The 24,545-nt window shown below is 48.9% G+C and overlaps 1 protein-coding gene across 14 annotated transcripts in view; it reads left to right on the top strand.

Moving 5' to 3' along the window:
- Window positions 1-24,545, top strand: part of LOC110503394 (roundabout homolog 2) — a 606,556-nt gene that overhangs the window by 247,485 nt on the left and 334,526 nt on the right. For all 14 annotated transcript variants that reach the window (XM_036961733.1, XM_036961727.1, XM_036961731.1 and 11 more), the window contains exon 2: window positions 18,288-18,614. In XM_036961733.1, the coding sequence (XP_036817628.1) occupies window positions 18,288-18,614 (327 nt within the window). The remainder of the gene's footprint in view (window positions 1-18,287; window positions 18,615-24,545) is intronic.

Raw genomic sequence — 24,545 nt, 5'->3', positions numbered from 1 at the left:
TGAGTGAGCTCAACTGTGAATGGTCCTGGCGCACCAAAACAAATGTAAAAGGAAGCCAGTTTGGATGTGGTATCACTCCTATCAAATCGCATTGAGAACATATAGGTCATTGACAGAAACAACTTGAATTGTTGCATCTCGTTGTGTTGTTGTCCTCCGGTGGCTAGCTAGCTAAAATTAGCCCTTTCCTAAATTAGCCATGGTCGAGAAAGGGATTTGGACATGTGGTTTTACTTCATTCTCTGTACTGGCCAATGATTATAACGGCAATTCTGATCCAACCATACATTCCCACATTGTTCTGCCCCTGACCTGAGAGGATGGAAGTTCAATATGTAGCTAGATGTAGAAGGCTAATGTTAACTAGCTAACATTGCCCATGCATGGAAGTTAGGCTAGTGAGCAAGTATTTTAGCCAGGTAGCCCAGGACAACAACAAATAAAAGCATGTTCTGTATGACAGAGTGATAGACCGTTTCATCAACATGAAAGAGAGGAGGATAGCACTGGTGTTTCTCGAAGTAGGGTACGTCAACACAAACGCGCGCACACCGAAATCAGAACCATGGACAGCCACATCATATTTAGTTTACGGTGATTGGACTAAATTGTTTTTGGTATCTTTTAGATGATTTGATGATGTTGAAATGGTGCTGGAATAGTGGAGGCAGCTCCTGTTTTCTTTGTGACTTGCGGTAACTCTCTGTAATAGTTGTTTAGTGGTCTGATAATGTTGGAAACATTAACTTGCTTCACCATGCTGTAGGTCATGTAACTTGTCTGTTACTGTACATACAAAATGCTTTGTGGACTTCACTGTACAGAGATTCCCCTCCCAGTTTTGTGATGAAACAGAGGTGTGGTTGAATTTATTCTGCCACTGTGTATTCTTATTGTCTTGGCCTTTAGGCCTATATATCACGTTGACAAGGCATATGAACTAACAGGTTATAGAGCAAACAACGCAATTATCACAACACATATGTTGTAATATGGCTTTTTTTCTGGCTTCCCCAATGATTGTCCACACACACCACTACTGGGTAAGGTAAGGCTAAAACCTATTGAGCCTGTGCTATATGGTAATTTTTGAATGAGGAAGCGGTAATTCATAAATTGTTGTTTTTGAGGCTCCCAGTTGTCTTCCATTGCATTAGTAATGTCAACACTTGCTGTGTTGTGAGCAATGATTCACACTTACTAGCGTTTGCTTTGTGTTGTTTGTACAGCTTCAAAAACATGTGAGGATGTTGATTTTATTTGTTGAAGGCAGGGGTTGACACTGGGGCCCCTGCTCCTCCCTCTCCTCCTTTGTCCTTTTTTAGGTACAGTCTTTGGTTTCTGTGGCTATTTGTATCCCTACGGAGTCTGGGATTCTAGCCCCCTTTGTAGCGGGAACATGGATTCTCTCTCTCTATCCCCATCTTTCTCTCACTCAATTCAATTCATTGGCATGAGAAACATATGTTTACATTGCCAAAGCAAGTGAAGTAGTTAAAAAACAAAAGTGAAATAAACCCCCAAAATTGCAGTAAACATTACACACACATACGTTCCAAAATAATATAGACATTACAAATGTCATATTATGTATATATACAGTGTTGTAATGATTTGCAAATAGTTAAAGTACACAAGGGAAAATAAATAAACATAAATATGGGTTGTATTTACAATGGTGTTTGTTCTTCACTGGTTGCCCTTTTCTCGTGGCAACAGGTCACAGATCTTGCTGCTGTGATGTCATACTGTGGTATTTCACCCAGCAGATATGTGAGTTTATCAAATTGGCTTTGTTTTCAAATTCTTTGTGGATCTGTGTAATCTGAGGGAAATATGTGTCTCTAATATGGTCATACATTGGGCAGGAGGTTAGCAAGTTTCTCTCTCTCTCTCTCTATCCCAATCTCTCTCTCTCTTGCTCCCTGTCTCTCTTTCTCTCTCTCTCTCTGCTGTCCCTCTCTGTTCTCTGTTCAGCCAAACCCACTGGTTGCTAAGCGCTGGCTGAAGGCATGGCTGGATGGCCAGTGGGAAAGGGGCGCACCTTCCTGTGAGTCATGAATCACTCCTCCCAATCATTTCTCTGTCACCCTCATCCAACTCTCCCCTCTACTCCACCGCCAACTCCACCACTACCCATCACCCATTCTTTCAGAGGTAATCTGTGGGTCCTTGGAAAGGGAGGAGCCATCTCTAAGAGTCCACTTACACAGACAAAAAGGTCTGGAGTTGCATTCACTGGGCAACATGGGCAACAAAGGCTGGCTGGCTGAATGGCAGTCAGGCAGTGTTTAGTGTTCTGTGATTAATACTGTTAGTGTGCTGCTGCTGCTGCTGGGGTTGAGAGAGAGAGAGAGAGAGAGAGAGAGAGAGAGAGAGAGACTGGTTGTGAGAGAGAGAGAGACTGGTTGTGAGAGAGAGAGAGAGAGAAGAATAGAGGGAGAGATGGGGATAGAGAGAGAGAGAGAAGAATAGAAGGAGAGATGGGGATAGAGAGAGTGAAATAAAGAGATAAGGAAGGAAGGAAAGGGAGATGGAATGGAGTTGGAGGAGGAGAGGAGCACCAAAAGAAGACAAGCCAGGCAGTAAGTGAGAGCTGGAGAAATTGAAAGGAGAGGGATAGATCCAAAAGTGTTTTGGTTAGAAAATGGTTTTAGTTTTGACATGTGCTCCTAAAGTTACAGGAAAATTACAGTGTTTATTGGCCAAGGTGGAATGGAATCCAGCAAGAAGAAAATGTACCCTTAAATATAAATGTTGGCGCTGCCAGGATGGCCATGAATTCCCCATTATTAGTGACCAGTTGTCTGGTACCAGGACTCTAAGGCTATACTGTAGTCTGCTGTTATTCTAGCAGGAATAGAACAAGAAGAATAGCTTAACATGTAGACTAGTGGACATGAACCCATGACCCTGTCGTATTCTGATGACCTCCAAATACTCCTGTCTGATCATAGAGATTGTCGTCATCTGTGAGTCTGGGGTGGTGAAATGTGACATGGAGGACAATGTTCCATCCGCCTCAGGGCTGGGGTTTCACTACCGCTGCTGTGTCAAGGGAAACTACCCACACAAGGTGTGTGTGTGTGTGTGTGTGTGTGTGTGTGTGTGTGTGTGTGTGTGTGTGTGTGTGTGTGTGTGTGTGTGTGTGTGTGTGTGTGTGTGTGTGTGTGTGTGTGTGTGTGTGTGTGTGTGTGTGTGTGTGTGTGTGTGTGAGAGAGAGAGAGCGCAACAGAGATGCTAGGGCAGAGGTAGGTTATGAGATTGGTTGTGTGTTGGATAGAAATTGTCAAGCTGAACCAAATGTTTTACCAGTCAATAGCTGTGTAGTCTTAACGGTAGGTTTAATACTGGTGACTGAATGAACAAGGTCTAAGCGCTGGACTATAATGGAAAGTAAGCCTGTTGTACGTGAATGAAAACCGTGTACGTGAATTATGAGGCACACTGAGGTCAATGCGTAAGAGCCAATGTAATGTCTTCGCCCAAAATGTGATTGTTCTGCTAGAGTTGGCAGCGTTTAAGCAGCTACTGTAGCGTTGCTGTAGCGTTGCTGTAGCGTTGCTGTAGTTTGCAGGATAGGCCTGCTGTAATGACAAGCCTTTCAGCTGAGATCCCCAGGCAGCCTCTGTGGTGTCGCACCAAGTCACATCACTGTCGCTGGGTGCTGGGTGCTGGGTGCTGGGTGCTGAGTGCTGGGTGCTGGGTGCTGAGTGCTGGGTGCTGGGTGCTGGGTGCTGGGTGCTGAGTGCTGGGTGCTGAGTGCTGGGTGCTGGGTGCTGGGTGCTGGGTGCTGGGTGCTGAGTGCTGGGTGCTGAGTGCTGGGTGCTGGGTGCTGAGTGCTGGGTGATGGGTGCTGGGTGCTGAGTGCTGAGTGCTGGGTGCTGGGTGCTGGGTGCTGGGTGCTGGGTGCTGGGTGCTACTGCAGTTCTAGGACCACGCTCATCTACACTGTTTACTCTCTGATTACCATCAAAGATGGGAGGAGAGAGAAGCCCAGGGAGAAGCTGAAAGAGAGAGAAAGAAAAGGGAAGGGTGAATGTCGGCATGTGTAATGAGGTTATCAGTCAGATGATAGGTCAGCATCACAGGCTGGGTTAACGAGTGTTCCCTCACTGGTGACACAGAGCTGTCAGCTTCTGTGATAGTTGAACAGCCAGGCCCGGCTCTTCTATACATTACAACACAAGCGTTCCCACACAGGCAGCACAGAACACAACACAACACAGGCAGCACAGAACACAACACAACACAGGCAGCACAGAACACAACACAACACAGGCAGCACAGAACACAACACAACACAGGCAGCACAGAACACAACACAACACAGGCAGCACAGAACACAACACAACACAGGCAGCACAGAACACAACACAACACAGGCAGCACAGAACACAACACAACACAGGCAGAACAGAACACATTCAACACAGGCAGAACAGAACACATTCAACACAGGCAGAACAGAACACATTCAACACAGGCAGAACAGAACACATTCAACACAGGCAGAACAGAACACATTCAACACAGGACACAACAAAGGCAGCACAGAACACGACACAACACAGGCAGAACAGAACACATTCAACACAGGACACAACAAAGGCAGAACTGAACACAAAACAGATCACAACACGGACAGAACAGAACACAACATACAGAACATAATACATAACAGACAGCACAGAACACAACACAACACAGACAGCACAGAACACAACACAACACAGACAGCATAGAACACAACACAGACAGCACAGAACACAACACAGACAGCACAGAATACAACACAGACAGCACAGAACACAACACAGACGGCCCAGAACACAACACAGACGGCCCAGAACTCAACACAGACGGCCCAGAACTCAACACAGACGGCACAGAACACAACACAGACGGCACAGAACACAACACAGACAGCACAGAATACAACACAGACAGCACACAACACAACACAGACAGCACAGAACACGACAGAACACAACACAGACAGCACAGAACACAACACAACACAGACAGCACAGAACACAACAGAACACAACACAGAACACAACACAGACAGCACAGAACACAACACAGAACACAACACAGACGGCTACAACCTCAGTTTAGAGCTGTTCACTGTCTATTCTGGTCTATGATAATAACGCAGGAGAAACCACGGTGCTAAGGTTGACTTAATACCCAGTGTTCTCTTGAAGGAAAGCGCCGTTTTTTACACACTGTGGAATTCTTAGAGAAATGTAATGTGCTTGGGGGACTGTAGAGAGAGAATAAAAGAGCAGAGTGGAAAGTTGATAATAGCACTTAGTGTTTTGTTACCTCCGCTCTGCTAGGTCTCAGCCCAGCATACCCCCGACATTTACTGTGCAGAGAGAAAACAGTGATTTAGACGACATTCATTTTTGTGTAACCACTATGTTATTTGCTTTTTCACATCAGTGTATGTAACATTGAAATAAGATTAAAAACAACCCATCTCTCTCTTATCTCCACACACACACACACACACACACACACACACACACACACACACACACACACACACACACACACACACACACACACACACACACACACACACACACACACACACACACACACACACACACACACAATCACATCACCTCTCCCTGGTCTTGAGGTGTAGACCTGCAGGCAGCCTGGTAATGTTGATATACAGTAATTGCTGTAGCTTTGGATAAGTCACTGAAGATTAGTTTGTATTAATGCAGCCTATTGATCTATGGCATTCAACCAGCTTGTGAACGCGGCCCAAACTGGTGTTGTAAAGTGGATGTGTGGAGCAGTGTCCTCATCTTAATGGAAGAGGATTGGTTTGAGGACAAGATGCCAACAGAGAGAGGAGGAAGGGAGGAGAGGTAGAAACAGAGGGGGAGGAATGGAGATAGCATGTGTGTTGGGGCTTATCTTTGTTTTCATGTTGCAGATTTGGGTTTGGGGAAGCGCCTAATCAGTTGGTCTCCTGTTGCCTTAACCCTGCCCCCTGGCTGGCTGTCTAACCTGCCGATAGCAGTGAGTCAAGTCAAGTCAAGGCTGAAGCAGAGGCAAACACACACAGAGAGAGAGAGAGAGAGAGGACAAACATTCAATGTAGAGCAAAGAGAAGCAAACCCACTATGACCTGGAAATAGCTACAGTACAGTAGTTTCACAACACAGGTACACTGGTAAGAGGACGTACATGACAACTCAGCAGATTATACCACTGTTGCATTTAGTGCCATTAGATGCTTTGCAATGGTACTGTTGATTAGGGTTAAAGGCCATTGAAATGGCTTTTACCAGAGATGTCTTTTGAAGATGCCTGTTGAGAGTGTTTCTCTCACCAGGCTTGAACAGGAGTTCAGGGCTGCTAATGAAAATGCATGAGCTCTCCTGTCTGTGTGAGATGGGTGAAGACAGAGAGAGTGCACGGCACTCGAACACACATCCGTCACACGCAGCAGTCCCGCTACGGCAGTAATGCAGCCCAGAGTGGAAGCAGCCAGTGAATCAAGCCCCCATCCACCGCCGCACCACCAGACCCATCTCCCTCTCCAGCCCCATGGATCACCCAGCCATGACTGCCTGCTCCCTGCCTGGCCTACTATACCTCATGGCTCTCTGCACCCTGCTAGTCTCTGTTCCAACTAGCGCTGGGCTCCAGCTAGATAGTAGTGCATGGAGATATTGCATACCTGTACACATAAACAAGCAAAGATGTATGCCTACAGATCCGAGGGTGATATGCAAAAGTGCATGGCTATATTTCAGTCTATATAATTGGAAGACAGCCAACAGCAGTTCTATTTTGTAGAATTAATCATGCAAATGTTAATTTAATGATTTAGAAACAGCAATCCAATGAATGCCAATTGTCTGTAGTGTTTTTATTAGCCTGTAGTGTCTCACTGTGTCTCTGGTGACCAAGCCAGGCAGGCAGGCAGCCAGCCAGGCAGGCAGGCAGGCAGGCAGGCAGGCAGGCAGGCAGGCAGGCAGGCAGGCAGGCAGGCAGGTGTCAGGCAGGCAGCCAGGCAGGTGTCAGGCAGGCTAACAGGCAGCCAGGCAGGTGTCAGGCAGACAGGTGTCAGGCATGCAGCTAGGCAGGCAGGTGTCAGGCAGGCAGCCAGGGAGGCAGGTGTCAGGCAGGCAGCCAGGGAGGCAGACAGCCAGGCAGGAAAGTCACAGGCAGGCAGCCAGGCAGGCAGGTGTCAGGCAGGTCTCTCCACAGGGAGATTATTTATGTAATGGGCCCTAGCGAGGCGAGGCGAGACTGTTTTTGTTGTGGCAGTGTAAGCTGCAGCGCAGGGCACAGTTCAAATGTCACAGTGATTCCTGCTGACCAACAGTTGATCGCAGCCCTGAACGTTGGAACTCTGGGATTCTGATGATAATGATGTTTGTGGAGAGCTGCTCAGAGACATTAGTCTTTTACAGGCCCTCAGTCAGTAATATACAGACACACAGTGGCTGAGTGGTGGCTGTGGTGTGTTGGTGACATTGCTGACGTTGGGAGCTGATTGCTACTACTGTGTTTAAATGAGGTTTGGTCCAGGAGAGGTTCAAAGAGTTCCCACTCCACTTACCCCCTGCCTCCCTGGCCCTTGGCCCTTAGCCCTTAGCCCAGTGTAAATGCATCAGACATGATTTTCAATCAGAAATACTGTTAGAATGTTTTTCAGGTGACTGCCATAGCCCCAAATAAAAAAAAGTCTACATTTTCTGTGAATTATTCTTTATTTTATTTTATTATTATTATAAAAACTATTTTTACATGGTTGGGGTCGGAATTATTTTCAGATATCAAAATGGGGTCGTGGGCCCAAAAAGTTAGGGAACCCCTGCCTCAGCACTTAGCCAGGATGGATGAGGTGTCCCACAGAATAGTGCTTTAATAAATCTCATCCAAGCTCCATATATGCTCCAGATTACAAAACAATAAAAGTACCAGTGTACCAGCCTAAAGGCCATTTGATTAAGTTGCACTCTCCACCTTATACAGTAGTCTATCACGGAAGAGGCCTGTGGTCCATGGCTAAGGCAGGTTTCATTACCTGCGGCCTGACAGATTGCTGTGTTTGTTTAGTACAGGTCAGGTCCCCAGGCACACCTCCAATTATCAACTCATCTCTCAACGCTGTGTATCACAGCCACCTGGATGTGGCTGTGGCTGCTTCTCCCATCCTCCCTCCCTCCCTCCGCTCCTCCCCTCCTCCTCTCCTCCCTCCCTCTCTCCGCTCCTCCCCTCCTCCTCTCCTCCATCTCCTTCCCTTCTCCTTCCCTCCCCTCCTCTTCTCCCCTCTGCTCAGCTCTGCTCAGCTCAGCTCTGCTCATCCTTGCTCTGCTCAGCTCTGCTCTGCTCAGTTCTGCTCTGCTCAGCTCAGCTCTGCTCAGCTCTAATCTGCTCAGCCCTGCTCTGCTCAGCACTGTTCTGCTCAGCTCTGCTCTGCTCAGCCCTGCTCTGCTCAGCCCTGCTCAGCTCTGCTCAGCCCTGCTCTGCTCAGCCCTGTTCTGCTCAGCTCTTCTCTGCTCAGCCCTGTTCTGTTCAGCTCTGCTCTGCTCAGCCCTGCTCTGCTCAGCTCTGCTCATCCCTGCTCTGCTCAGCTCTGCTCAGCTCTGCTCAGCCCTGCTCATCCCTGCTCTGCTCAGCCCTGCTCATCCCTGCTCTGCTCAGCCCTGCTCTGCTCAGCTCTGCTCAGCCCTGCTCTGCTCAGCTCTGCTCATCCCTGCTCTGCTCAGCTCTGCTCTGCTCAGCTCAGCTCTGCTCATCCCTGCTCTGCTCAGCCCTGCTCTGCTCTGCTCAGCCCTGCTCTGCTCAACTCTGCTCTGCTCAGCCCTGCTTTGCTCAGCTCTGCTCTGCTCAGCCCTGCTCTGCTCAGCACTGCTCTGCTCAGCTCTGCTCTGCTCAGCCCTGCTTTGTTCAGCTCTGCTCAGCTCTGCTCTGCTCTGCTCAGCCCTGCTCTGCTCAGCTCAGCCCTGCTTTGCTCAGCTCTGCTCTGCTCAGCCCTGCTCTGCTCAGCCCTGCTCTGCTCAGCACTGCTCTGCTCAGCTCTGCTCTGCTCAGCCCTGCTTTGCTCAGCTCTCCTCTGCTCAGCTCTGCTCTGCTCAGCCCTGCTCAGCTCTGCTCAGCCCTGCTCTGCTCTGCTCATCCCTGCTCTGCTCAGCAATGCAATACAGGTGGAGAGAGTAAAGAGATTACAATGCTTGAGGGAGAATCAATTGGTGCTATTCATTTCATTGCTCTCCCCTCAGTAGGTAGGAGCTGTTTAGAAAAGCCCAGCACCTGAAAGTGAGGAATTGGCTAAACAATTGAGGCCACCTGCTCCTGCACACACACATACACACACCATTAACACAGCAAAGTAAACATTACTCACACACACACACACACACACACGCACATGCACGCGCACGCACACGCACACGCACACGCACACGCACACGCACACACACACACACACACACACACACACACACACACACACACACACACACACACACACACACACACACACACACACACACAGCAAAATCCCAGCCTATAGTCACCCATGCACATCTGCAGATGTATTTTCTGGTACGATGTATGCAACACATTCATACAAAGTAAACCCAGATAGTATAAGTTTTGAATATCAGTTTCAGAAGGGGTAGTACATGCGGTACCTTCTGACAGTATCCACACCCTTTAACTCATCCCACATGTTGTTGTGTTACTGCCTCAATTTAACATGTATTATAGATATACAGATATGTCTTTAAAAAAAAAATTCTTAGACACTTTTGCAAATTTCTTAAAAAGAATAATACAGAAATATCTAATTCATATAAGTATTCACATCCCTGAGTCAAAACTTTGTAGAAGCATCTTTGGCGACGAATACAGCTGTGAGTTGTTCAGGGTAAGTCTCTAACAGCTTTCCACGTCTGGATTGTGCAACATTTTCCCATTATTCTTTTCAAAATTCTTCAATCCCTGTCAAATTGGTTGTTGATCATTGCTAGACAACCATTTTCAGGTCTTGCCATAGATTTAAGTCAAAACTCGTCCACTCAAGGCCATTCACAGTCTTCTTGATAAGCATCTCCAGTGTAGATGTTATGTTAAACACTATTATTGCACACAGAGTGAGTCCATGTTATTATGTAACTTGTTAAGCACATTTTTACTCCTGAACTTATTCAGGCCATAACAAAGGGGTTTGAATACTTATTGACTCAAGACATTTCAGCTTTTCATTTTTTATGACTTCGTATAAAAAAAAATCCCCAAACGTAATTCCACTTTGACTGTACGGGGTATCCCGTGTAGGCCAGTGACACAACATCTCAATCTAAGCCATTATAAATGTAGGCTATATCACAACAACATGTGGAAAAAGTCAAGGGTTGTGAATACTTCCTGACTGCACTGTAATGCAGCAGCACACGACACCATTGGAGAGTGTGTACTGTACTGGTGAGTTTATGGCTGTGCAGCGCAGAGCCCGACAGACAAATGACCAGGCACAGGGCCACTCTGACGACTCTGCAGGAGGGGAGGGAGGGACCAGCACTGGGAGGGGGGTAGTAGTGGGCTGTATGCTTGACTGGGCCTCACATTGGAAATCATTTCATCTGCATCACACAGTTCAGTGTCCCTGCCAACGCCCTGACAGCCCCACAGAGAACAGGGCCAGATTCCTCACACTAATCAGCTACAACAGGGAGGGAGGGAGGGAGGGAGGGAGGGAGAGAGAGAGAGAGAACACCACCCTCACCGACACACTCCCAGACAACCACGCACAGCCCAAATGTTCCCCTCTTTTCTTCCTCTCCTCTTTATTCCCTCGTTTCAAGTCAGCACTCTCAGCTCTGCTTTGACAGGCCGTCTCCTGGAGGAAGAGACAGCAACACACTGTTGATGGTAACTGAGGAAGAGATAGAGGAACAGGAAATAAGAGAACGAGAGAAAGAGAGATTGATGATTTTGGAGAGAGTGGCAGAGAGAGGCAGAGACAGATAGAGAGAGAATAGCAGCTACATGAAATGCAGGGTATGTGAATCAGCCTGGCCCATTGCTGTAGAATCTGATATTCTCTTTCCCTCAAGTATCTATTTATATACTGTAACTGCAGGGGAGGAAAATGATAAATACACAGAACAGACACAAAGTCAATAAGACATGGCTGCCCAATGCAGTCTGATCATTGTTACAGGCAGAGATAGCATGTCTACTGCAGTGGAAGGTTTGGGTTTGGGGCAGCTCCTGGAATTACCCTGACAGTCAAGTGTGTGCTTTCGGTGTATAGCACCTAACAGTGATGGGCTTAGGCAGACTGCAGAGCACGAGTCTCTGCCTGCCTGCCTCTCTTCCTGCCTGCCTGCCTCTCTTCCTGCCTGCCTCTCTTCCTGCCTGCCTGCCTCTCTTCCTGCCTGCCTCTCTTCCTGCCTACCTGCCTCTCTTCCTACATGCCTCTCTTCCTGCCTGCCTGCCTCTCTTCCTGCCTGTCTTCCTGCCTGTCTTCCTGCCTGCCTCTCTTCCTGTCTTCCTGCCTCTCTTCCTGCCTGTCTTCCTGCCTGTCTTCCTGCCTTCGCTGCAGTTGATGGAACTGGAATATGCTTTGCACCTGGCAGCCAGACAGCTATCTCTCTCTGGAGAGGATGTGGTTGTGTTCCAGTCCTCAGGGGTTGGTTAGTTAGAACCTGTATGATAGGTCAGATTCCAGTCCTCAGGGGTTGGTTAGTTAGAACCTGTAGGATAGGTCAGATTCCAGTCTTCAGGGGTTGGTTTGTTAGAACCTGTAGGATAGGTCAGATTCCAGTCTTCAGGGGTTGGTTTGTTAGAACCTGTAGGATAGGTCAGATTCCAGTCTTCAGGGGTTGGTTTGTTAGAACCTGTAGGATAGGTCTGATTCCAGTCTTCAGGGGTTGGTTTGTTAGAACCTGTAGGATATGTCAGATTCCAGTCTTCAGGGGTTGGTTTGTTAGAACCTGTAGGATAGGTCAGATTCCAGAGGAGATAACAGGTTGATGTGTTAGAACCTGTAGGATAGGTCTGATTCCAGAGGAGATAACAGGTTGATGTGTTAGAACCTGTAGGATAGGTCAGGTTCCAGAGGAGATAACAGGTTGATGTGTTAGAACCTGTAGGATAGGTCTGATTCCAGAGGAGATAACAGGTTGATGTGTTAGAACCTGTAGGATAGGTCAGGTTCCAGAGGAGATAACAGGTTGATGTGTTCTCTGAGATAAGTTGCTGTGTTATGTATGGGTGTCTCCTAGAGATGAGCTGTGTCTGGTAGGGCCGGCAAGGAAACAAAACAGGAATCAGATCGAACTTCTTTAGGAAACAGCCCTGTTTTCCATGCTATAGCTCATATCATTTTACATACAGCAGGTTTTTAAAGGACCAAGGAGATTGGTCTGCTTCGTGTTTTCATTTTTGCCATGGAAAAACTTGGGAAGGTAACTCTGGTTAAACTACTGGTATCGTCACAGCCCTGGTGTCTGGGTGACTGTGTTAGGGCCAGTGTGGTGTGACGCCACTGACAGCGCCCCTAAAGAAGATGAATCTGGGTAGCAGAGGGGGCTGAGAGGGCCATGTGCGGGGTGACACGGCAGGCCAGCACGGAGGCGTGAGGCGGCCAGTAACATCATCCTATCGCCACCCCCAGTTTCCCCCGACTACCTGCTCACATCCCCCTCTGATGACATGACAGATATGGCCCTGTCACCCTACACACCAGGGACAGGACACTGGTGGGACAGAGAGGGAGAAGGAGAGAGAATGAAGGTACAGGGAGAGGAGGGAGAGAAATACAGAGTAGACAACCAAGATTAGACAATACATATTTAATAGATATATGTATGTATGTATGTATGTATGTATGTATGTATATATATATATATATATATATATATACATATATATATATATATATGTATGTATATATTTTTAAATGTATACATTTTGCATTCGTTCACATTCAGCTAACATCTCATGCAGAATGGATGCCTCATTCTAAATGTGTGCACATCTTCAGTCCTAACCCCATAGCTGATGGAGTCTCGGCCAGGGTTTCTATCTGGTGGTTTATGGGGCTTCAGTGAATGAAACACTGCAATGCTTGGGTCTGAGGTTGCCCTTGGATACCTGTGATCTGCACACTCTCCTGTCTGTTGGCAGAATAACTGATGTCTCTTTGGGGAGCCCTTCTTTCCTGCCCTGGAGGAGACAGTTGCGGGTATTGATTTGGTCGGTGAGCTGTGAATTCTCCTGGGAGCTAATAAAAATAATGACAACAAGATGATCAAAGGCCCAACCTTCTGGTCTACATATGAATACATGTGTGCTAAAGATAATAGATAGAGAGCTGCTTCTTGTGTGGTCACTGTGTGGGGAGAGATGATGCTACTATTATAGCCTCCTCTATCCATGGCGGTGAGAGAGGAGAAGGAGATAGAGAACTGCGTTCACACACACATGCAGTTAAACAGGTGTTTATAGTCAGGCTTTGGCCAAACAGCGATAACATTCTGGCTCCAAAATGAGAATGTCAAAACTTCTCATAACAAATGTCAGTGTGTTGGAGGTTTTTATGTGTCAATGTGTTTTCTGGGATTTGTTTTAATGATTCGGTTTATGACTTCTTGGCAGTCAATAGCTGTTTTGCTAACAAATCTATGTGGAAGAAAGGCCCTGCTAGATCTGAGCAGCAAGAAACAGACACAGAGGTATTCAGACCACTACAACAGCATCTAAGGACGGTTCCCAATCTTGGTCAAGCCCCTTGAGTAAAAACACAAAAGACGAGGCAGTGGGTGCAGTCATCCCTCATATCATCCCTCATATCATCCCCTCCCTCTCCTCTGTGCTTCTTTGTTTGCTCCCTGGTCTGTGCTTTAGTTGAGGATTGGATGCCTGGCTGCTCGGCCCAGCGCGCCACGGTGGTGGTGTTATTGCCTAGCAGGGAAAAGACAGCCGTTTGATTGGAACGTGTGCCCTGAGACTCTGTGAAGTGCACTCACCTCAGCTCAGAGAGCACTTCATTGCACAGCACCAATGATCACATTAAGAGGGCAACAGAAAGCATATTTACCATAAAGGGAGTGAGAAAGGAGAACCAATAGGAGGCAGCAAATTGACTCGCTCTCCTGTGAGTCAGGAGGCTGGTGAGCTGTATGGCCTAGTGGCTGATGGGAAGATGCATTAGCCTTTCACTTCCTCTCTGTCTCTGGGTCCAGCTGTGGCTGGGGTATCACATAGGGAGGAGGGGAGCCAGGGGACAGTGATGCTAGGGGACATCACTGTGTGTGTGTGTGTGTGTGTGTGTGTGTTCACTGGGGTTACTCAGCTGTGTCAGATGGCATCATTTCACAGGTGTTAAATGTTTAGCAATTTTCCTATCAACCGTTTCATTTACATGTAGATGGACGGATTCATTGCGGTAGCATCAGTTTTACCACTGTATGAATATATAGTAGCCTAACCATCCTCCTCTAGACAGGAAGGTCAGTCTGACAAGTCACGTTTGCCCCTCTCCCCTTCCATCTACACAGCTCTGGTTTGCCTGGCAGGAAAAGGACAATTGTGGATGCATCTGCTGTGTAAATTTCCACAGGAAACAGGAGAGCAGATGGAGACTGAAGGTTTAAGTAATTAGAAGGCAGTAGATTGGAAAACAAATTGGATTAAAATAAATTAGACTGAATCGAGTCACGGCAGATTCGATGTGGAGCCTGGGCGTTGGTTTGGGTGTAGAGCTACTGTGGACCCAGTGGGGGAAGCAGATGCTCCAATGAGATCGGAATGAATGTGTCGTTGACACTCCATCTGGGGGAGAGGGTCCCCAAGTCCTTATCTCAACCCTCCATTTATCTATGTCATCATGTTAATTAGTACTGCATTCGTTAACTCACTTAGCACCACAATACTAACCTGAACCCGTACCCACCAACACTGTCAGAGACACTGGCTGCAAGGCTCGTCTGAATTTGTGCTTACCTTCCCGAATACTGCCAATGGAGGAAGAGGTGGGAAAAGCAAGCGAACGAGAGCCAGGGGAGAGTAGTTCCGTTATTGAATAGAAAAAGCAAATGGCTGGCATGGATTTTCTCGTTTCAGAACCAATAGCAGATGTATAGTGAAGCAGCTACACAAATCCATGGAGATTAGATCAATGGAAGATGGACACCAGGAGCTGATTGTGCCTCCCTACCCCCTCCCCTACAAGCCCCTGTCTGTGGCCCCACTTAGGCCCTGGCCACCAGGCCTGATCGCTAATCAATGTCAGGGAAATGGAGGGAATTAGCCCAAATTAGGTGGAGAGAGGAACAGACAACGGCCCTGTTCTGGGGTCAATACACCACTGTCTGATCTGCCTGACCCCTGCTAAGACGAACACACACAGGTGTTTGAAGTGTTTTATTGCTGAATGGTAGGTTTCTCTCTGTGTGTCTTTGTTAAAGTTGACCAGACTGGGGTAAAGTGTGTCCTTGTTGGTAACAATGAACAGGGCTGGGGTAAAGTGTGTCCCTGTAGCAGAGGACAGGGCTGGGGTACAGTGTGTCCCTGTAGCAGAGGACAGGGCTGGGGTAAAGTATGTCCCTGTAGCAGAGGACAGGGCTGGGGTACAGTGTGTCCCTGTAGCAGAGGACAGGGCTGGGGTAAAGTATGTCCCTGTAGCAGAGGACAGGGCTGGGGTACAGTATGTCCCTGTAGCAGAGGACAGGGCTGGGGTAAAGTGTGTCCCTGTAGCAGAGTACAGGGCTGGGGTACAGTATGTCCCTGTAGCAGAGGACAGGGCTGGGGTACAGTATGTCCCTGTAGCAGAGGACAGGGCTGGGGTACAGTGTGTCCCTGTAGCAGAGGACAGGGCTGGGGTAAAGTGTGTCCCTGTAGCAGAGGACAGGGCTGGGGTACAGTATGTCCCTGTAGCAGAGGACAGGGCTGGGGTAAAGTGTGTCCCTGTAGCAGAGGACAGGGCTGGGGTACAGTATGTCCCTGTAGCAGAGGACAGGGCTGGGGTACAGTGTGTCCCTGTAGCAGAGGACAGGGCTGGGGTACAGTATGTCCCTGTAGCAGAGGACAGGGCTGGGGTACAGTATGTCCCTGTAGCAGAGGACAGGGCTGGGGTAAAGTGTGTTCCTGTAGCAGAGGACAGGGCTGGGGTAAAGTGTGTCCCTGTAGCAGAGGACAGGGCTGGGGTAAAGTGTGTTCCTGTAGCAGAGGACAGGGCTGGGGTACAGTATGTCCCTGTAGCAGAGGACAGGGCTGGGGTAAAGTGTGTTCCTGTAGCAGAGGACAGGGCTGGGGTAAAGTGTGTCCCTGTAGCAGAGGACAGGGCTGGGGTAAAGTGTGTCCCTGTAGCAGAGGACAGGGCTGGGGTACAGTGTGTTCCCCTACCCCCATGGAATGAGGTGGGACAGGGAGTGGAACATGTGCCCAAAAAATCTACTGATGGGCTGTGACTAATGTATGTCTAACTGCAGTTAACCCTGACACAGGCAGGTAGGTAGGCAGGCAGGCAGGCAGGCAGGCAGGCAGGCAGGCAGGCAGGCAGGCAGGCAGGCAGGCAGGCAGGCAGGCAGAGCGAGCAGGCAGGCAGGCAGGTAGGCAGGCAGGCAGGCAGGCAGAGCGAGCAGGCAGGCAGGCAGGCAGGCAGGCAGGCAGGCAGGCAGGCAGGCAGGCAGGCAGGCAGGCAGGCACAATGGGCTGTGTGGACAGTACACTGCTCCTCTATACAGTACCTCACCGACTCACACCTACGCTACTGCCCCCAGGGAAGGGCATAGCCTTGTACCCACACACACCTGACACTGCCGTCTTACACTGCACACTGCCAAACACCATCCTTTCTGCTCCATCAAGACTATTAACTGCAGTGTATTGCGTTATATTTTTCATTGACTGGGAGGTGGCTCGTAACAATACATCCTGCATTTATTGATCAACATTTTGCTGCCAGCAAGAATAGAGTTTTAGATGGGGGTGTTGGATAGGATTCGGAAGGCAGAGGACAATACAAAGTAAATATTTGGCAGAGTAAAGCCCTGTTCGTTGTGCTCCAGGACTGCATGTGTGACGGTTTGGTGGTGAATCAAACTCTTTTGTCTGGAGCTTTTGCAGGGCCTCAGTGATGCAAATGTGGCCTCTGGCGTCTTATCTGCAGGGTTTAGACTTGGTCACAGAGAGACACACATGGCACTGAGACTGGGCTGGGGCAGCATTATCATAGTGGCCAGACTCACAGCCCTGGCCCAGTGTTAGACTCACAATAAAGGAAGAGGCCATGTTATGAACCTCAGGGGAATAGCATTTTAACAGACCCAGCCCTGGCCCCCCAGACCTGGCCCCAGACCCAGCCCTAGCCCCCCAGACCCAGACCCAGCCCTGGCCCCCCAGACCCAGCCCTGGCCCCAGACCCAGCCCTGGCCCCAGACTCAGCCCTGGCCCCCCAGATCCAGCCCTGGCCCCAGACCCAGACCCAGCCCTGGCCCCCCAGACCCAGACCCAGCCCTGGCCCCAGACCCAGACCCAGCCCTGGTCCCAGACCCAGCCCTGGCCCCCCAGACCCAGACCCAGCCCTGGCCCCAGACCCAGACCCAGCCCTGGCCCCAGACCCAGACCCAGCCCTGGCCCCCCAGACCCAGCCCTGGCCCCCCAGACCCAGCCCTGGCCCACCAGACCCAGACCCAGCCTACAGAACAGTCACATTACACAGAGACAGACCTCTGACTGTGGGGGGACAGATATACTTTTGTTTGTGGCTGTGTCCACAATGCCCCCTATTCTCTCCCCTTTGTGAATGTGTGTTTTTGTGTGTGTGTGTGTGTGTGTGTGTGTGTGTGTGTGTGTGTGTGTGTGTGTGTGTAGCTGGGGTTCAGATGAATGCCCTCTCCGCGCCGCCGTACTCTGTTCACTCTTGGGTCCAATTACCCAATAGGCCTTAAATGTATGGTTGAGAGGAGGAGATGGCTGGTGTTGGACTGGTGGTTAGACTGGTGGTTGGACTGGTGGTTGGAGTGCTGTCCTCCTATCACCTGATGAGGTGGAAAGACAGAACAAACAAGCAGAAGAACCTATAGCTATGGTATTTGAATGGATGCTAATAGGATCATCTTCAATAGTCTCTTCCTGCCTCTAAGTGATGTTTATACTGTATGAGAGAGTTGAGAATGCTAGAATGAAGAAATCTAGTTTCAGGAAAACAGTGAGCTGTTAAAAGCATATTATGTCTACTGTTCATGTTGTGGTGTTCCTCACCTCCTTTCTTTCTTCTCTTCTCTTCCCAGGATCCCGTCTGCGTCAGGAGGACTCCCAACCCCGGATCGCGGAGCACCCCTCTGACTTGATCGTGTCCAAAGGGGAGCCGGCCACCCTCAACTGCAAGGCGGAGGGGCGGCCCAGCCCCACGGTGGAGTGGTACAAGGACGGGGAGCGGGTGGAAACGGACAAAGACGACCCGCGGTCTCACCGCATGCTCCTTCCCAGCGGCTCCCTCTTCTTCCTACGTATCGTCCACGGACGACGCTCCAAACCGGATGAGGGCTCCTACGTCTGCGTCGCCCGCAACTACCTGGGAGAAGCCGTCAGTCGCAATGCGTCCTTGGAAGTAGCATGTGAGTCAACAATTAACTACATAACATTTAGTTATTTTTCTCATTTGTCCTCTTAGGTTGTTTATGTTGCTCTCCGTGTTTTTATGGGTAGAATGATTTCTCTTACCAACCTTACTGATGGAAAAAGCAGACAGAGGTTGTTTGTCCCTTGCTCTCCAGAAGGAATGACAGGGTTTACGTTTAAAGCCTCAAGACAAACTGAGACATAAAACATTGTCTTGTTGTTGGGCATCGTGGTTTTCTGCCAACATTTAATAATGCTATTATTTCAGAAGAAAACAATTTGTCTTTGTGAACTACAGGAAATTGCACTGTGTTTGTTCTGAAAATAAATTCAAGCCGGACGGGGGGATCAGAGTACCTTTAATAGAACGAATAGACTCTGTAATTACATGACATGCTAGTGTTTATTTCATCTTCTTGTTTCTGAGTGTCTGAAAGAGCTGGAGAAATCCTCTATGTCATAGCCTGCATTAAACCCAAGCTAAGAGTGGGTGAGGTCTACTTTTAAGAGAATGTTTGATCTGTGCCTTCATTGTTTTTTGGCATATATTTTGAAGAGATGATTACACAGAATTGTGTTGTATTTTGAGTAGACATAATTGTGGGTATGCGATAGACGTTCTAGCCCAGGGAAGGGATCATGGTGTTTGAGGTCTATGAGGGTTAGTGAGGGATCTGGCAGCCATTTGAGTTGGACTTGTCCAACTGTCAGACTACAGGGAGCTGGATGATGCCAGGGCAGAGCTACCTCAGAGGGATAGTGGGTCGGAGGGTGGAGCAACAACCACAGATGAAATCTCCCGATGTACATTTGACATGGGCTGCCGGTTCTGTGCTGGAAGACACTGACTGGCAGGCTGCTGCTGACCCAAAGATCAGCTTACCTTTGAAGATGAGCACCCAACTGGATCTAAGTAGGGTTCCCATGGAGGGGCTCCTGTCTCACAGAGACTCTCAGGGTCCACACACCCTCTGGGCTCTGTGGAAGGTTCCAGGGCCCACGGTTCCTTAAATTAACTCTCTGGAATATTTATGTTTGTTCTGCACCATGCCTTTAGACACACAGAGACCTAGACTGTGTATTAGGTATTCATTTTGTGATTTTAATTTCAACCCTTCCACTTGCTGTACATAGGGCAGGAAAGAGTGAGTTGGGCTGCCAGGTTTCAGGTCATTAGTAGTGAAACAGTATTGGACTGGGGCCGTAGGGGAATTGGCTGGACTGGCAGCTGAAGTGAGAGGAGGCTTTCATGAAGTCTGCTCCCCCAGTTGATCAATGCACAACGCTTTTTATGCATCGTTATGAAAATAATGTCCATCCATCTTGGAACTGGGGAATGATGATACATAAAGGAAATTAATAGTTACATCAGCTTATGTGGATGACAATTGTGTATGGATTCCTTGGATGTATGGAATCATGGGATTTTGTGTGTGTGTCTGTGAGGAATATGGACTGTGGGAGCTGGTGGCTGCAACATGCCTTTTCTGGGGTGGTTGACCAGTTTTCATTTATTTTATTTTACCTTTATTTAACTAGGCAAGTCAGTTAAGAACAAATTCTTATTTCAATGACGGCCTAGGAACAGTGAGTTAACTGCCTGTTCAGGGGCAGAACTGTACCTTGTCAGCTGGGGGATTTGAACTTGCAACTTTTTGGTTACTAGTCCAACACTCTAACCACTAGGCTACCCTGCCACCCCAGTTGTGGTAGCTGTGGGGATGGGGAGTGAGGGTTAGCAAAATGTCCTATGTGAATTGCAGGGTCGTTATTGTGGTTGGTTGCCTGGGCCAACCGGTCGCCTCTGATCCTGTCCCCGCCCCTCCCATTGGCCCCTCCGCCGGGCCCCTCCCCCGGGCTTCCAAGAAGCCCCCAGGTGCTAACAGTGTGACAGCAGCTTGATCTATGGATCGATGTAAGATGAAAAATGACAATGATGGAGTCCAGGCTTTCTCCATTCTCTGGATGGTAACTAGAGCCAGGTCTTATAGGAGGAGGAGGGGGCTGAGAGGTGATTTGGGGGTCTACTAAATCCAATTGCAGGGGCTTACAGTAGTGATTAGGGTTATCAGCACCTTCCATCCCTACTATGCTTCTAACCTTGCTGCCAATCGCATTAGCACACATTTAATCCATGTCAAATCAGATGTCTTTTATATGTGATGACCCCCCCCACCTCCCCCTTAGACCCACCTCTGCCCCCCTCTTCCCCTGTTTTGAACCTACCTCTGCCCCCCTCCCCCCCCTCTCTCCCACCTCTACCCATCTCTCTCACGAGTGGTTGAGCAGGACCCCGGTGAGATAATTGAATTGCAGCTCTGAAACAGATTGAAGACCGTGTCTGCTGGGTCGAGGAGCACGGCTGAGCTCTGGACACCACACTGGGCTCTGTTCACTCAACACCACCAACTGCTGCATTAGAGGGAAGAGAGGGAAGAGGGGAGGAGAGGAAGAAAGGGAAGAGGGGGAAGAGAGGAAGAGGGGAGGAGAGGAAGAAAGGGAAGAGGGGGAGGAGAGGAGAGGAAGGGGGAGGAGAGGAAGTGAGAGGGAGAGGAAGGGGGAGAAGAGGAAGGGAGAGGGAGAGGAAGGGGGGAGGAGAGGAGAGGAAGGGGGAGGAGAGGAAGAAAAGGAAGAGGGGGAAGAGAGGAAGGGAGAGGGGGAGGAGAGGAAGGGAGAGGAGAGGAAAGGGGAGGAGAGGAAGGGAGAGGGAGAGGAGAGGAAGGGAGAGGAGAGGAGAGGGGGAGGAGAGGAAGGGAGAGGAGAGGAAGGGGGAGGAGAGGAAGTGAGAGGGAGGGGGAGGAGAGGAAGGGGGAGGAGAGGAAGGGAGAGGAGAGGAAGGGAGAGGAGAGGAAGGGGGAGGAGAGGAAGTGAGAGGGAGAGGAAGGGGGAGGAGAGGAAGAGAGAGGAAGGGGGGGAGAAGAGGAAGCGAGAGGGGGAGGAGAGGAAGAGGGGGAGGAGAGGAAGAGGGTGGGGAGAGGAAGAGGGGGAGGAGAGGGAAGAGGGGAGGAGAGGAAAAAAGGGAAGAGGGGGAAGAGAGGAAGGGAGAGGGGGACGAGAGGAAGGGAGAGGGGGAGGAGAGGAAGAAAGGGAAGAGGGGGAAGAGAGGAAGGGAGAGGGGGAGGAGAGGAAGGGGGATGAGAAGAAGCGAGAGGGAGAGGAAGGGGGAGAAGAGGAAGGGGGAGAAGAGGAAAGGAGAGGGGGAGGAGAGGAAAGGAGAGGGGGAGGAGAGGAAGGGAGAGGAGAGGAAGGGGGAGGAGAGGAAGGGAGAGGAGAGGAAGGGGGAGGAGAGGAGAGGAAGTGAGAGGGAGAGGAAGGGGGAGGAGAGGAAGGGAGAGGGAGAGGAAGGGGGAGGAGAGGAGAGGAAGGGGGAGGAGAGGAGAGGAAGGGGGAGGAGAGGAAGGGAGAGGGGGAGGAGAGGAAGGGGGGGAGAAGAGGAAGAGGGGGAGGAGAGGAAGAGGGGGAGGAGAGGAAGAAAGGGAAGAGGGGGAAGAGAGGAAGGGAGAGGAGAGGAAGGGGGAGGAGAGGAAGCGAGAGGGAGAGGAAGGGGGAGAAGAGGAAGGGAGAGGGAGTGGAAGGGGGGAGGAGAGGAGAGGAAGGGGGAGGAGAGGGAGGGGGAGGAGAGGAAGAGGGGGAGAAGAGGAAGAGGAGGAGGAGAGGAAGAGGGGGAGGAGAGAAAGAGGCTTCTAAAAAAGGAATCCCTGCATTATTAATATGGGCCAGATTGGCCAGACCAGTCCAGTACATGGACTGAGTTTAGCTCTCCAAACATCCTGTCACAGGGCTAAACCGTGCCCTATAGGGTCAGAGTATTGAAGCACCTATACACACACCCGAGTCATTTCATTCATGTATATCTCTGTGACATCATGCCTGCACACATCAGAGGACTTGTTTGTTCTACTTTCCCGTGTGGTATACAGGTGCTCATATACCCAAGAGCTCACCTACTTTATTCCATGGTCATTTGTAACTGGTGTTTGCAGTCGGGAAAGGCCTAGCATTGTGCATTCATTTGGTCATCGCTTCCTGGTGCATATCATTGATAATGTTATCGTTGCATATTTATTGTTACATCTGTTTATAGCAACTATTCATGAGAACACATTTTATATGTGCAAATCATGATGTATTTATTGGAAAACATTGAAAGTCGCCATAGAAAACTCACTTGTCTGTAGTGTCCGTCTGCCCTCTGGGAATGACCAACCTGTTTTAGGAGCCCAAGGACACTTGTAGAGGGATTCCCTGGATCAAAAAAGACATGTGTTAAAGTAGAAGGGAGGGGAATATATACACATTGATCATGTCACTGTTGAAGGACCCTGATGATCTCTTTCAATTATCATACCTTCATGATTTAAGCTACTTTATGTTATGGAGAATATTAAGCGTCATTTAGATTGTGGTGATTTTTGATTGGTTAACTATTTTTGGCAAGTCTAGACTCATGACTTTGCAGTTTGTCATTTTTATTTTGAGATGTTGTCCTAGCTGGATTGTTGAACTCCACAAAGTGTAAATGATCCAGTAGTGACTCCATACCGCTGCCCCCTCTCTAATGCCTTTTAGGCCTCCAACCGCGGAGCCAACCATACACATCGCTCATATTCAATATTACCCAATGAACACACCATGCTACACTACTCATAGATAGATGCACTGGCCTTGACTTTATTTTTGCCTATAGATATACAATAATGATACAGTACACTGGCTGTAACGGTGCACCAGATTTCATTATGGCTTTTTGTTTAGTGTCTTACACTTTAGGATATTAGCAACACGAGAGAAAATGCCTCTGTAAGTTGGCGCCTGCAGGGTATCTTTGCGCTCTGCTTTTGATAATCTAATGCTGCCTGACATGCTTCCACAGACTGACTCCAGGCCTGCTCCTCTGCATGTATCTCACCACTGCAGATAAGAGAGGGATGCGTTCCCAGTCCCACTGTTCTCTCTTTTCAACATAAACTGGGTCAGTGAGCAGGTTCATAAATCACAGTGAAGCTTGTGTCAGAGCAGTGCTAGCCTCAGTCACTGCGCTGAATACATTCGCTAGTGTGGGGAAATACATGTATATATGTAAGTGTGACAAGATGCCCCTGGGGCAATGGGATCCCCAGGAAAAGGTTCATTAGCCCCTCCCTCTCTCTCTCTCTCTCTCTCTTCAGGTGGAAAGACGCTCGTATGTAGCACCACTCTAGATACTCACATGTAGGATGACTTTTAATTGAGTGTTGGATGTGACTCACGCATTCTGGTGTGTGTGTGTGTGTGTGTGTGTGTGTGTGTGTGTGGGGGGAGGGGGGGGGGGGGGACGTGTTTAACTATTGTTGTGTTGTCCCCACAGGAATATTAAACAAAACATTTGTTGACCAACTGGGGACGTTAGCTAGCTAGCTGCTAGGAGGATGTCATGTCATTGGAAGAGTGGCTGAGTGACTGACTTTTTCCCCTCATATCGTTTTTTGGTGGCTATACAGAGATGCAGGTGTCATATATAGAGATGCAGGTGTCATTTGGTTAGCTAGCAAGAACTTGAACGACTGTTATTCAGTTAGCATATCTCTTGCATTCGACAACAATTCACTCTGGCTATCTGCTCCGATTTCAGAGCCCTCTCATCTGAGTGTGACACTGCGCAGAATAACTGATGAATTTACAAACATGCAACACCTGTTAAATAGTGTTAGAACCTGGTCTCAATCTCTAAAGTAACACTTAGTCAAGAACTATAGATAACATGTAAACAGCCTAACCAGCTCTGCTACAGGGAGTACAATGGCCAGAGTGAGGTGTTCTCTCATTTGTGTCTGGAAGTAACTAGCCAGCAACTAGCTAACTTTAGCCAGTTAGCTTTGGTGCTTGGTTGGGACAAGCATGCATTGGCAGGCAGAAGGACAATTCCCCATCTTTTATCAGTGCAATGT

The sequence above is a fragment of the Oncorhynchus mykiss genome, chromosome 24 (genome assembly GCF_013265735.2).
Source record: "Oncorhynchus mykiss isolate Arlee chromosome 24, USDA_OmykA_1.1, whole genome shotgun sequence".
Lineage (NCBI taxonomy): Eukaryota > Metazoa > Chordata > Actinopteri > Salmoniformes > Salmonidae > Oncorhynchus > Oncorhynchus mykiss.
The sequence above is the reverse complement of the archived record's forward strand: the minus strand, read 5'-3'. Positions and strand labels throughout refer to the sequence as shown.